We start from the raw sequence: 14,979 nt of genomic DNA on the forward strand, positions 1-14,979 counted from the left end.
CAACCTCCGCCTCCTGGGTTCAAGTAATTATCCTGCCTCAGCCTCCTGAGTAGCTGGGATTATAGGTGTGTGCCACCATGCCCAGCTAATTTTTGTATTTTTAGTAGAGACGGGATTTCACCTTGTTGACCAGGGTAGTCTAGAACTCCTGACCTCGACTGAGCCGCCCACCTCGGCCTCCCAAAGTGCTGGGATGACAGGTGTGAGCCCCGGCGCCTGACCCAGTTTTTCTTTTGTTTAAGTGAGGGTTTCTAGGCCGCTCACCTGTATGCAGAGCTTTCCACCTCATTACCTGCTTTGGTGTAGAAAGAGAAACCCAAGCCCTGAATCTGTCCTGACCGTGCAAGTGCATGTAGGAAACCCTGCTGCTAGCATTGTACAAGGCCTGATGTCAGCCTACACACCACAGCTCCGGTTGCACAGGAAATCTGGTGTCCCCGAGGGACACACCACAGGTTGTAAAAATAATGTGGCTTGTTCTACTGAGCTTTGGTACAAAGCAGAGAAAAGGTCAGATTCACAATCACGCCAAACAACATTTTGACTAAATCACTCCCGCCTTCATGGAGATGGTTTTGATTTCATGATGTAACTAGCCTCCAACAGAACATCGACGTGCAGCATCTCCTAGCAAAGGCTGGCTTTAACACAGGCTGGAAAGAAGCCGCTGAGAAAAGCAAGTTGGAGCAGGCAAGATGAAACCAATGGATGTGCTGTGGCTACTGAGACTCACCTCGTGTCTGTGTGGGCTCGACAGGGACCATGGAGGGTCCCTGAGAGTCTTAACATTGCAAAAGGGTCTACACACTTCTAGTTAAAAGAAAAAAATACAATTTAGATGTGTAGCCTTTACTACTGCACCTTACAGACTTGGCTAAGTCATTTCCAGTCTGTACCGAGGCTCCGTTTCCAGCAGCCCCAGCTGGGATTTCTACGTGGCACCCCGCGTCACTGTCACCCGTGGCTCCATTTCTCAGCCTCACACAGGTTGCTTTCCATCCAGCCTGGCTTTGGGGTATAGCTGTATCAGCTGGTAAACTGCGAAATCATTTCAATACCAGCGGGTAAACAGCGGTTTCTAGTACTCCCAGCCCCTGTGCCACAGCCCAAGGCATCCCGCCTTGCCTCCAAGCCACTGTTTAGAAATGAAATGGCACAGGGGCACTGCACGCTGTACTGCTGCTGGTGAGTTTCCACAGGTGGCCCTCAGGGCCCTCCCCCAGGCCGTCCCTGAGTCCCTGCTGTCATCCCTCCATGCCCCACTTCTCTTTCTCCATCATCTGTCTTCCTCTCACCACACAAATTCCTTAGACTGAAGGCTGGTAGAGGTTGGCCAGTGTTAGAACACGCAGGGGTGAGTTGGACACAGGCTGTTCCTGAGAATGGTGACTGTGACCAGAGGGGAGGTGGCACAGTGGGTGCCGTGTGCATCTGCGGTCAGCCTGACCTGGGGCCTCTGAGCCAGCACGGCCCAGCCGGGTTCCTCAAGTGTAATGGAGTAACCCAGCACATCGAGTGTTAGCCAGGTACCTGACGCAGAGTCAGTACTCAATAAATGGTAGCAATGACTGCTTTTTATGAGGCCTTTTAGGATAGTGGCAGAGGGAAAACGCTTACTGGATGAATCCAAATAGGCTTTCAAATCGTTTTCGATCAAGGACCCTCCATGATTGCCAGGGGAACACACAGAACTCCATCAGACACTGCAGGAAGTTCCAGCAATGAGAAAGCAAACCCCATCTTAACCTGTCAGCTCCACCGAGTAAGCCAAGGATAAGGTGGTTTACTTTGGTGTGAGAAAATCCTAACAAATACACCTTGTGTGTAAAAAACCACAAAACAAGTCAAGGCTTTTGAAAAAAGCATCATTTATTTCAAAGTACAACACAAAGTTGTATTTTTAAGAAATACACATTCAATCTTGTATCTCAAGACTTGGCTATGTGCATTTCAGTTCGTCTTTAAAATAAGTTCAGGTATACAAATGTTACATACCTCAAGTACAAACAGCACAGAAAATGCATATGGTCTCAACTGAATGTTTTTACATTCATTCACTGTTCTTAAGTTGACTTACATTTCTGTAATCTGCTTTTAAACCAAGACAGCCTTACTTTAAAAAAATACTCTATTTTCAGCACAAAGTCCTCATACAGTTTTAAAATTAGATCTTGGCGCATAATATTGCGAAATTATTAAAAACCAAAGTTGGTAATTTAACAAAATTGTCACATGCCAGGACTTCTGAATCAACTCAAATTATTTCCTTAGCTGTAATGTCAGATGTGTTCATACAGATAAATAAAGCATGGGGAAGACAGGTGGTCAAAACGCAGTTAACAGGAAAGGTCCTCAGATGTACAGGTCTTATTAGAGTTTGTGGCTGAGTCCAGACTTTTCTCTAAAAGCACAACAGCAAATCTCATGTTATCATAATTGCAAGAAAGATCTGAAAGAAGCGAGTGGTCTGAGCCTGCCCTGTTGGGTCTGTTTTGCAAAGATGAGGAGGGTGGGGAGGGGGAGCTGCAGTAAGAGCCTTAAAAAGATGTCTCAGAAACCGGCACACCATGATCTAGACGAGGGCCCACTATGTGTGTTTGTTTGTTTTTTGCCTAATTTAATTCTCGTGAGGAAAGTGCGAATTAGACCAAGGGTCCGAGCTTCTTCTTCCAATCGTGGGGCTCCATATCCGCCAGGGGTTGTAGGTCTGTCCCAAGTCGTCAGCTGGACTGGAGGCAGAGGGAGGGTGAGGAGCAGGGGAGTTTTCTGTGCCCATGAGGCCGATGCTTGCCAGCGTGTTTGCTGGAGTTGTGAAGGGAAGGGCGCTGCTAAGGTTGCTGGACCAAATGGAGTTGCTGAACGGAGTGGTGGACCACAGGCCGCTGGTGTTACCGAGGACTGACTGTGACAAAACAAAGTGTCCAGCACTGAGCCCGGCAGGCAGAGGGTCAAGTGGGTAAGGGGGTAGGGGTAAGGGGGTAAGGCTACAGAAAAGATGAGGCTGGGGCACGCGTTCCTCTCACTGCTCACTTTAGAACAAATGTTTTATACATATCTATTTGAGCAGATGATTCTGATTTTTTTGAGACAGGGTCTTGCTCCATCACTCAGGCTGGAGTGCAGTGGTGTGATCATGGCTCACTGCAGCCTCAAACTCCTGGGCTCAAGCGATCTTCCCACCTCAGCCTCCCAAAGTGCTGGGATTACAGGCATTAGCCACCGTGCCGGCTGGCTGTGATTTTAAAAAAGACAGCCCGTGGACCAATCCAGCTCTGCCTACTTTTGTAAAGAGAGTTGTATTGGAACACGGCGGTGCCCATCGGATTGTGCACTGCAAGGGCAGCGGTGAAGCACGGCCTTCAGAGCCTACAATAGTCACTATCTGACTCTATACAAAGTTTGCTGACTTCTCTTTTAAGGAGTGGTTCAGGTGGTTTTAAAACAGAAGGTTGAATAATGACACGTGAAGACACTTTGGAATCTGTAAAGCTGAAATATCTATTATGAAACCTTGCATGTCTAGTTCAGTTTCTCTGAGAACAAAGAGACAAACGCATATTTTTCTGTCATAATCTTGTGGAAGCCAAAACCACTAATTATTTTCCTTGGCAAGAATACTCTTTCAGAGCATGATCTTTGCAGAAGACTTTGGCCAAGAAGCAAACAAATGCACTCTAGACAATCTAAGCTAAGAGACGGGCTTCTCAGCAACAAAGTAAATGCAGTATCTAGCTTGCTCCTGGGAGCCCAGTGCCTGCACTGCACAGCTGCTAAAGGCTTCCCTCAGCCATCTGAACCGGCCACAGGCCTATGGCCACCCTTGGGGTCCATTTACAGGTGGGGAAGAGGCAGAAAATGCCCTTGATCTATTAGGAGGGAATCCAGAGACCAACCTCACAGCAGTTCAGTTGTTCTTCCTAAACCTTCCTGCTTGTAAGGCTCTGAAGAGCATCGATCGATCATTTTGACAGAGTATGAAGACAAAGCAATGAAGATAACAGAAGGGATATCCCACCCCTCTGATGCTGCTGTTGGTTGTTTGTAACTGTGTCAGTGCCATCCATGTGACCGCAATGGCAGATGGCGCGTGAGTGGGCCAGGGCCGGGCCTCAGCCCCAGCCCCAAGTACTCACTGTGGCTGTGTGGGTCGGGGAGCCGGAACTGGCTGGCCAGGAAGGACTGGGATCTGTCGCTGGCGAGTCCCAAAGGTATGAAGGGCCGCTATTAAACTCGTTCCAGCTCCTCTGCGAGGCCTGATTGCACGATCGAGATAATCCAAGTTTGCTGAAAACTTCTGGAAATAAAGCAACAGTCGTCAAGTCCATATTTGGTTTTGCCATGATCACCACGGCATGGGGCTTCACTCAATGGCATACCTCCCACCACTGCTCCTGGAGCCACCACACCCACTTCCCCAGCCCCACCACAGCCCAGAGGAAGCAGGGGCAGGGATGTCCTCTAGAACTCAAACGCACAGTGCACGAGCTGATATGCCGTTGATGACATCCAAATGCAAACATTCCCCACTCTCACATGACAGCTAATGCGAAGCTTCCATGATAGCTTGCTGTCTAGTTCTGGACAGCAAGAAGAGGACCCCTGGCATGCTCAGGGCCCCATTTCAGACCGGAACCCTTCTGTGAAGCCCTTCAGTACCCGCCGTGGAACTCACACCCACTGGTGCACGCACCGTGTCAAGCCCGGTCCTCTGCCCCTTTGGCTGCTGGTGTGGGTGAGGGAGGAGGAGGGGAGGGGACCCTTCCCAGGGAGCTTCCTGCGGGGCCTCCTTCCACAGCGCTGCTGTGCTGTGTTCTCCAACACACAAAACCACACCTCCTCTCCCTTCCTCTGTCCACAGGCTTATTAGTTACACATCTAGTGTTAAACACTCACCACCAGTTAGATTAAAAGAATTTCCAAAGGCGGAGAACGAATTGAGGGGAGTGAAGTCAGGGCTGCTTGGGTTGCTGACGGGACTCCACAAACCCGAGCTAAATGTTACAAGAGGAAAACGCAACACACAGAAATGTATGGTGGTTAGTGAAAACGGATCCATAGCGCACAGCTTCACAAACAGGAGACACTGCTTCAACTGGGGGTCCTCAAATATTAAAAACAAAGACAAAAGGAGGAGCTGAACGATGGCTGCTTCCCACAAGGACTGAGCCGGAGGGAGCCTCAGAGCTCCGATGCCCTATCACTAGCCCACAGCCCGGTTCAGAGCAAGTGTTTTGCAGAGAAACACATTTTCTTCCTTCTGTTTGCTTTTGGTAAGGGAAGGTTTATTTAAAAACTATTTCAGGCCGGGCGCGGTGGGTCAAGCCTGTAATCCCAGCACTTTGGGAGGCCGAGACGGGCGGATCACGAGGTCAGGAGATCGAGACCATCCTGGCTAACACGGTGAAACCCTGTCTCTACTAAAATACAAAACTAGCCGGGCGTGGTGGTGGGTGCCTGTAGTCCCAGCTACTCGGGAGGCTGAGGCAGGAGAATGGTGTCAACCCGGGAGGCGGAGCTTGCAGTGAGCTGAGATCAGGCCATTGCACTCCAGCCTGGGCGACAGAGCAAGACTTCGTCTCAAAAAAAAAAAACTATTTCAAATCTAGGACTCATTTCCTATTAGTGCAAAGTAGGTAAATTGGGGCTCTCTTGTTGCTTATCAGGAAAAGTCAACCAAGGTGACTGCTGCAGGCCACCACACCCACTGCATGGAAAACAAGCCTGGCTCAAGAAAGAGGCGTGGCCAATGAGTTACTATAAATTGTCTACTATTTGCTCCTAATTTCCCTCCTCTCAAGTAACTTTTGCTCTTCTGTTTTTAACGATCAGATCGCATCTTACCACAGACCAGGAGACGGAGGAGAGTGAGAACAGGTTTCACATGCGTGCCTGCTGGGCTGAGACAGGCGTGGGTGCCCCTTTCTCTATCTGAACCCCCCCGGGGAAGGCACCACAGCCGGCTTTCTGCTTCCACCCAGCAGACGTGATTTCTTAGAGGCACCTGACCACTTCTGACAAATGCCTCCTTGTAAATTAGGGGAAGAATGCCCTGAAACCCATTTATGGATAAAAGGTGCTAACCCAACTCGAGAAGCCTTCCTTCCGTCTTTCTGGCGGTTGGTGGTGGTCTACCGTACCTGTCTGAGCCATCGCTGTCAACAGGAGCGTGTGAAATGCCGAGGCTGCTGGAGAAAACTGTTTTGTTTGAAGAAACTTTAGCAAAGCCATTCCCACCTGTAACAATGGACGCTCAATCAGTGGAAGGTACATCAAGGCAGAGGTCATTCCACCAGGCCTGGCGCCTGGCGTGGCAGGCCTCTGAAGCACAGGCACTGACCTGGGCTCTTGTCGTAGCCGGCCGTGACTGCAGCAAAAGTGGGGTTGCCATTCTTGCCCGGGAGTGAGGCTGCCTTAGTCAACTTGTGTTTGCTTCCATTTGGCTGCTTTATTTTAGGGTCACTTGAAAAAGAAGCAAAGAGAGAACTCATTCCTCAGCAGTGCCCTGCCTCGGAGAGGTGTGGGGCCGGCAGGACTGAGCCCCAAGTGGGCTTCTCTGCAGTGGGGCAGCTCACAGAGCATCGCTCAGCCTCGTGTCACATGCTCTGGGGCCTCAGACCGCTTAATCAGAGACAGCGTTCTGGAGAAAGGTAAGAAAACGAAAGATCACTATGAAAGAGACCAGGACGGGGATCACAATTCAGGGACTGGCAAAGGCTTTGATCACACTTCTGTGAAGAATGCTAGAGCCACCTGGCAGGAAATGCAGAGGGCAGGCACTGACACCGCAAAGGGCTGGGCCTCAGGGAGTCCCCTTCCCTGCCAGGACATGGCGAGGAGCTCCTGTGGCAAGGCCCCTAAGCGGGCTGGCTCCCCCAGCCTCCGTGGTTACTGTCTCTTGGGCAATGGGGGGCGAACCTGACCCCAGGCTGGCCGGTGATGCAGTGCACAGGAACCCACGCCACGGCGAGGCACATGGTGAGAACGCCATCTGTGACTGTCAGGCTTGCACTACACTGTGGCGGGCAGACACAAGCGAGGCTCTGTGCCTCGGAGAACAGCATGGTTCCTGCATCCTGTCTGTGTGGTCAGGAGGCTGCCCTCCCAGGTGCACACATCCCCTACTGCAGCACTTCATCCAGCACAACAGTCTTGGACCAGATCCTGCCCTTCTAAGTCCTAAGCCAAATTGTCCAAAGGCCAAAATTAGTGTCACATAAACCCATATTCCCAACTCATAGGAATCCCCTTTTGGTCTTCATGTAATGCTTAGTACATGTTCATTGGCTCCTCAATGAAAATATCCTTCTAGTGAGCTACACAGTGCATTTCTCGGTCCACGGGTGGGAAGAATGACTGGACTAGAATGGGAACCGGTTTACTGTTGGAGCTGGGCACCAGCACAGCAGCAGAAGAGGGGGTGGACCCCATGTAAAGGGGCCCACACAAGTCGGCAGTCGTCAGAAGTAACACCAGACAGTGGTCTCTGGCCGGTGTTGCTATGTAAAGGGTGTGACACTGGGTTTCAGGCACGTTTCGAGCTGAGGACTGGAAAGGAAGCAGCAGGCCTACCTGCTGGAGCTGCTGTTGACGATGCTGCTGTAGCTGCCCCGGGCCACGAAGGGGCAGGGGGCGGCCGGGGGAGACGGGGAGGCAGGTGTCGGTGAGGTCTGGCGTTGTTTTAAGAAAATGTCTGCGTTGAGGGTTTGCAGAGAAAGTTTATAAAGGCTGTCGGTAGCTGGAAATGAAAAGCGAAAGGGTAGTTAGTGTGCTGTTTTGACGAGCCGTCTTCCAATCACTCTCAAGGCTCTCTAGACAATGCAGAGCTCAAGCTCTTCTACAAAGAAGACAAACGTAAGCTCTTCGATGTGTTCTGTTTCACAGGTTTTAAAGGGAAAGCAGCCACATCTGTCTGCACTGGGGATTGGAGGGAGCGAGAGCGTGGCCTGTCCCTGCTGTGCTGCGTGGCGACAATGTCTTCACTCCCCCCACCTCAGGCAGGGGAGGCGGGTCTTCCACGTCCTCCAGGGGTGGAGAGCTGAGGCTGCTGCCTGGGGACCCGGAAAAGCCTCGTGCCTACACGCAGGTTTACAGCTGCGGGAGGTGCAGTGTTCCAGGCTGAATCCCCAGTTCAGTAAAGCCCCTCCGTTGGCGTGACGGGGATGTGCAGCTCTGATCCCTATTCAGCTCCTAGTATATTCCTGTGTCCTTTAAGGTAATGTCTACACAGCTGTTTTAAAAATCTAAAACAAGCTGGGCACAGTGGCTCGGACCTGTAACCTCAGCACTTTGGGAGGCTGAGGTGGGAGGCCTGCTTCAGCCAGGAGTTTGAGGCTGCAGTGAGCCAGAATCACACCACTGCACTCTAGCCTGACCCCGCCTCTAAAATTAAAACAAAAAATTTCAGTCATAAAATAACATTCTCAGTAAATGGAAATATGTATACCTTTTATCAGAAAAATGTATCATGTTGCACATCTATTGTGTGCAACGTGGTGCTGCTGTAGCTACTGCAAGAGGAAGAAGGTGAGGGGAGAGCTGCGAATTCCCATCACCACAGGGCACGATCCCCAGCCCAGGCCTGCCCAGCTGGGCGTCCTCCCCCTCGCTTCCTGGCTGGCCCCTCCTGCCTTGGGAGATTTCTGCGTACCCTGAGTACCCCCCGCTCCGATTCTCCCATCCTCTCACTGCCACATTGCAGCCGCTCTGCCTGCTGCCATGGCTTCCCTGGTCATACTCTCTAGCACAAGCTACTTCTCCCCCACCCCCAGGGCTCAGCGCTCAAGGCTCCCCATGTCTTGGCTAGGTCAAGGCTCTAGCGTGGCCCTGCCGAGGGCAGCCTTCCATTGGAAGCCCGTGCTCTCCACTCCCCACTCCCCCATCCTCAGGGCCGCCTGCTACGTTCTCTCTCACCTTCCCCAGTGCTGCCGATGCTGGCGCCAGACTCATGGTCCTGACTCCCACCCGCCCACTCTCACCCCTTGATGACGTGGGCCCCTCCTCGCTGGCTCTGTGGATCTGCTGGCCTGATGCCCACACTCAGGACGTGGCTCACACTGCTCTCTCGTATGAGCCCTGCTCAAATCTCTATGTCCCCCTCACGCTTCTCTGAGGCCTCCCATCTGACACCACGTCTACACTGTCAGCTTGCTATCTGCACAACTGTCCTGACCCTTCCCTAGCCACCTTCTCTGGCCTCCCTCCGCCCCTGCAGCGACTCAGCCCCTCGGGCAGCGCCCACACTTGGAGCAGCTGTGCTCCGTTGTGTGCGCTCGATCCTCCCAGCCTGTCTTGCGGAAAGGTGTGGGCAGCTCCTGTGGATGGAATGTGTTTCACAGGGCCCCGTGCTGCAGATGCTCCCAAGACTGTGAAGGGGAAATGAAGCAGGAAAAGCCCCTACGGAACAGTGCTTGACGGAGGAGTGAAGGGGAGACTCAGAACAGTACGGGGGGTGCAATTTAGAGAACGTTTTGATTCAAATATTATTAAAACTTTCCTTTGTGTCTTCTGATTTGCCTTTTATTAACCCTTTGTATTTTTTGCCTTTTAAATCATGAAATTTTTCAAGGAGAATTTTCTCTGCAACTCATATGGTACAGGGCGCCATGCTAAGGGGTGCTACTTGGGATGGAGAGATCTTTACACAGAGGCTGCACACTCCACCAGTTAACTACTGCCACATGCCCGCTGCACAGTCTTGGGTGGGACCAACACTTTCACCCCAAGGAACTGCACTAAGCCTGGCACCGCTGACGGCGCTCGCAGAACTTCAGGTCTAAGCGAGACGAAACACCAAGGGAGGCGAAGGGAGAAAAGGGGATGAGAAAGCGGGGGCAGAGCAGGAAGGTCACAGTGATGGGGAGCGAGTGGGACCGACTCTCCTGGGTTTCCTCCACCCGTATTCCCTATTGAGTGGAGCTCTGCTGGAACATTTTAGTAAAGCTGGCAGAGCAGAGAGGTCACAGGGCTTGGAACCAGTGTAACGGATGGCTTGGCTAGAAAAAGGACTGCACAGACGTGGGCTGAGGAGATAAGCTCTGCCTCTCTCCCCCACGGCACCCTGTGGAGCTCTGCCCTGAGGCACCATGCTCAGATGTACCAGCTGGCCTCTGCAGAAGAGCCAGGCAGGACACTGAGGCCTGCGGCACTGGGCTCTTCACAGTTCCTCCTCCAGGAGGGCTGGCATGCCATTTCCCACATTCCCCGGAGGGGTGGCACCAAAATCTCCTGCCTGGGGTCGGGTCCTGTCATCCTTTCCCCTCCACACAGAGGGAGTGATACCAACACGTGGCTCAGGTGCCACCGGCTGGGGATGCTGCCAGCCAGCTTGTGGCTGTGCCTGGCTGTCGCCCGCTCTCCCGGCAGCATGATTCTGCATGCTTCTGTTGTTACGTCAGCAGCACGGCTCATGTCACCTCACTGGGCCTCAGAACACCCCTGTGAAACTGGCTCCAGGGGCTGTGTTCTGTTGCTGAAAGTGGCATCTGTTTAATGGGGAACTACCTAAATCGTGGAGTGTTAAGCCAAGGGCCAATCGCCAGCAGAAACCTCAGGGGGCTCTGGGAAGCAGAAGCATCCTGCCTGGACACACGGACCACCCATGGTCGTCTTCAAGATTTGTTGAGTGAAGGATTTAGGATTGTATCTCACCGCAGGCAATAAGTAGTATTAAAAGGTGCCACAAAGTCTCATGGCAAATAGGGCTACAGGATGTATCTCAGAGAGCATCCTTTCCAGAATATATCTACACATCCTGGTGAGAGCGTGGACGCCCCAGCCGAGCCTCCCGGCTCTCTGCCCTCATTCAGCCCAGTGAGGCTGCCCTTCATCCAACCCTTTCACCTTCAATGACCCAACTGTTGCTCCAACCTGACTGCATCTCTGGTCTTCCTCACTTGCCCTCTGGCACACTCCAACACAGTGGTGAGTGCGGACCAGTCAGTCCTAAGGCCAGGACCTCTCTTGGTCCCAAATCCCTGCTGTCAGCCCCTCCCTTTTCTGGTCTCTCTTGTCCCCTATTTCAGGTCAAGTGTCTGTGGGGTGAAGACTTCTGTTTTGGTTGACTGTGCCTACTGTCTTGATTTACTGCAGGCCAAACTGGAGAAACAAGGTCAAGAGAGTAGTAAGAAACATAATGAAACCTTTGTGTAGGTTGCTTATATAAAAAGACATGGGTAAAGTTGAGAGGAAATGAATTTTTTTTTTTTTTTTTTTTTTTTGAGACGGAGTCTTGCTCTGTCGCCCAGGCTGGAGTGCAGTGGCCGGATCTCAGCTCACTGCAAGCTCCGCCTCCCAGGTTTACGCCATTCTCCTGCCTCAGCCTCCCGAGTAGCTGGGACTACCGGCGCCCGCCACCTCGCCCGGCTAGTTTTTTGTATTTTTTAGTAGAGACGGGGTTTCACTGTGTTAGCCAGGATGGTCTCGATCTCCTGACCTCGTGATCCGCCCGTCTCGGCCTCCCAAAGTGCTGGGATTACAGGCTTGAGCCACCGCGCCTGGCCAGAAATGAATTTTTACAAAAACAATTACACTATAAATGAGGAATTCATCAGGTAAGAGACTGCTGAGTCAATGCTTTTATAAGGCAAACAATTCTTTAGGAGATTAACCACTCCAAACAGACCATTCCATTTTGCACACTGGGCAGTGGTGTGCTAGTATACCAGCTCCCTGAAAAAAAAAAAAAAGCCCTGATGTGAATTGTTGAATGATTCCCCTGACGTAAATAATCTCACCAGGACTGATTTCAACCTACAGCAGGTTAGCCACTGATTAGGCTAGTTAACAATGGGCTCTTAGCTGGCAAAGCGCTGCCAATGGGTATTTTAAAACAACTTGCCCCTGAAGAGTTCCACATCCAGAGTGGGGTGGGTTGCGGGTAAGTGGAGCCCTGTGGTTTCTAAGCCACTATACTCACAGCTCCCGGGTTTGTGAACTGGAACCGAATCCCACTCCGGTGGAGGAGAGTCCTTTTCACCCTCTGAGCTACTGGTGTTGCCTAATTCTTGACTATTCGGGAGGAATTTTGCTAGGGCAGGTGGTCTGTTATCCACTAACTTATTTGTACCTGCACAAAAATCAGAAAAGAACGTGGTTAATGGAGGGTAATTGCTTCTTTCAGGTCTATTTCAGTGAACCTTCTAATGAGGACAAGAACACAGCCTTAGCCTTGCAGGACTAATAACTACTGACTGCGTACTGATAATGCACAACAACTGTTAACACTATGAAACGATCTGTAAGACATGATCACAGAGAACAAAATGACAATACCTCTTGTTTTCTGGGCATTTCGTGATTTGGATCCACTTGTCATTGCAGCTGGAAGAGGAATCTTGCTTGGGAGATTTCTACGTTGCTTACTTTCCAAAGAGGGAGTATATGGTAGTTCTAATGAACTGAAAGACAAACATGGATGGAAAACACAAATGTATTCCTTTGTCTTGGAGGACGGAAGTCATTAAGATTGCAATTCTTCTACAATACAACTGCATGCAGGAAGCTAATGTAGCTTCCTGGGGAGTCATCGACCCTGGGTCCTCACTCAGCACCGGCTGCATGCCCAACTCTGTAGCTAAGACTGCCCAGCAGTCAGTCAGCACTTGCAGACTGACCCTTTGCTATTCCGAGTGCTGACAAAGAACTGAGGTCCATTATTCAGTAATACGTAATGGGAGGGAGGATCTGTCTCAGACAAGGCATAGAAAGAAAGCCCTTAGCACCAGCTTGCTGCTCAGGGCTGGAAGTGCAGTCATTCTGCCTGTGAGTGAGTCTCTCCCAGCACTGGGATTCCTGAACATGAAGATTGTGAAAGATCTCAGATCTGCAACGTTAGAGGCTCCACTATTCAAAACTGAACACAGTTTTCTCATAGAAATTATGAGGTGACCCAGAGCTATGTTCCTGGTTACTGCAGGGCGTGGGCTGCAATGAACTTTCTTCCTTATTCTTGAGCTCAGGGTTACTCTTAGGCAAAAAATTTAAATATTCTTTTTATTGATTTATTTAGAGTGACATGCTTTCTGAAAGATTTTGAGGTAAGCTTAAGTAATAAGCATGTATAAATAGGACAATTAATTGACTCTCAACTTCCTGTCAGCCACACAAAACAGGAAGCATGATGAGCGATCTTAAATTTCCAAAGCTCAGTAAGTGAGACAGGAAAACCTGCTGGGACAGCAGCTGGAAAGAATGAATCTCTGAGAGAAAAGAACTGGGTAGCTGGCCCATGGAAGACAGCACTGTGAGTGGAGTACCTGTATGGGCTACAAAGGCATTCTTTATGAAGCCACATCTCTAATGCCCACCAAGACCATGTCTGGGACTGGGAGGACCTCCGGAAGGAGCTCAGCTAATGTGGTCCAAGAAGGACCTTTTCCAGCAAAGGCTGAGATGCGGCTCAGAGAGCCCAGTGGCCCCTTTGGAGAAATCTTCCAAGAATCCTCAGGGATCTCCACTGAGCTCCTGGTGACAGCTGTCAGTTCAGGGCTGAGCTGACAGCTAGCTTTTCATCACAAATCTGCAAAGTCTACACAGACGGTATAAAATGGATGCATCTCCGGCATTTTCCACACTTCAGCGTGCTTTCTGCCTCCACCCCTCAGGTGTGCAATACCACTCAGGCCTCCCGGCCCCATCCTCCAAGTTCTTCCTGCACCATGTTGCCCTCTGTCCTCCCATCCCACAGGATACAGTATGAGAAGGGTTCCAACTTTCCAGATCTAACGGCACCACAACACCCTCGCTCCCCAACACCCTCACTCCCCAACATCCTCAGTGTCAAGTGTGAGCTCATCAATGAACAAATACATTTAAGAAGACTATTTACAAACATTTTATAAGGTGGTAGGGTCAAAGGACATTTTCTTTTCATTCTTTTGTTTCTTTGTATTTCACATTTTCCATAGTAAGTAGGTATTATATCTGGAATTAGTAAGAGCAAACCAAAAAGCCAAAGGGTTTCCATTAGCCCAAACAAGTAGAATTTTAGGTAGGATAACAAACTGAAGTGAAAAATCCGCTGTTTATGGACCAGATGATGAATGCTACAGTATTATAAAATCTTTTGTTACCTCTTCCACTTCTACCCGACACGGTTATTTAAAACCCCATCTTCTAAAAAGAACCCCAAAGGCTCCCACAGTAGACACCGGCCCTCTGGTGGCGGAGGCGGTGTGGGTGTGGTTTATTTTTAAGTGTGGGTGGGTATCTATACAACACTAAACTCGGTGCCACTGTAAAAGTAACTGGTTTTAAGAATAAAGGAGCCGGACAATGTCTGTTATTTTTGCTGATTCACAGTTTCCTAAATTAGGCCAGATGATCTCTACCAAGAAACCTTTTTTAAGGCTTCTGAATAAAATGGGTAATGGCCAACTTAATTGAAGCACTTCTTTTCATTTATTTTTTTGAGACAGAGTCTCACTCTGTCACCCAGGCTGGAGTGCAGTGGCACGATCTCGGCTCACTGCAACCTCTGCCTCCCGGGCTCAAGTGATTCTCCTGCCTCAGCCTCCTGAGCAGCTGGGATTACAGGTGTGTGCCCCCACGCTTGGCTAATGTTTGTATTTTTAACAGAGATGGGGTTTCACCATGTTGTCGCGGCTGGTCTCGAAGTCCTGACCTCTGGTGATCTGCCCTCCTTGGCCTCCCAAAGTGCTGGGATTACAGTGGGATTACAAGCATGAGCCACCGTGCTCAGACTCAAGTGATTCTTTTTAAAAAGGGAAAACAGAAAGGTGGTTCAGATGCCAGGATTTATTTACTTATTGACAGTGACAGGGTTCTGTTCCCAGGCAGAGTGCAGTGGTGCAATCATGGCTTCTCTTGTCCGTCTCTTAACTCCTGGGGCTTCCAAGGTCATTCTCCTGCCTCAACCCTCCCAACGGGTTCTCTGTTCCAGGCTAGAGTGCAGTGGTGCAATCATGGCTCTCTGTCGTCTCTTAACTCCTGGGCTCAAGCAATTCTCCTGCCTCAACCTCC

At 50.5% G+C, this 14,979-nt stretch overlaps 1 protein-coding gene across 1 annotated transcript in view; it reads right to left on the reverse strand.

Moving 5' to 3' along the window:
• Window positions 1–1,851: 1,851 nt before the first annotated feature.
• TMEM131 (transmembrane protein 131) overlaps window positions 1,852–14,979 on the reverse strand; it is a 185,822-nt gene continuing 172,694 nt past the window's right edge. Inside the window, 8 exon segments of the mRNA XM_017871809.1 lie at window positions 1,852–2,902; window positions 4,134–4,294; window positions 4,894–4,991; window positions 6,138–6,234; window positions 6,338–6,459; window positions 7,570–7,735; window positions 11,915–12,064; window positions 12,271–12,395. Of these exon segments, the coding sequence (XP_017727298.1) occupies window positions 2,618–2,902; window positions 4,134–4,294; window positions 4,894–4,991; window positions 6,138–6,234; window positions 6,338–6,459; window positions 7,570–7,735; window positions 11,915–12,064; window positions 12,271–12,395 (1,204 nt within the window). The 3' untranslated portion in view covers window positions 1,852–2,617.

Source organism: Rhinopithecus bieti, unplaced genomic scaffold (assembly GCF_001698545.2).
Source record: "Rhinopithecus bieti isolate Rb0 unplaced genomic scaffold, ASM169854v2 scaffold_6935, whole genome shotgun sequence".
Taxonomy (NCBI): Eukaryota; Metazoa; Chordata; class Mammalia; order Primates; family Cercopithecidae; genus Rhinopithecus; species Rhinopithecus bieti.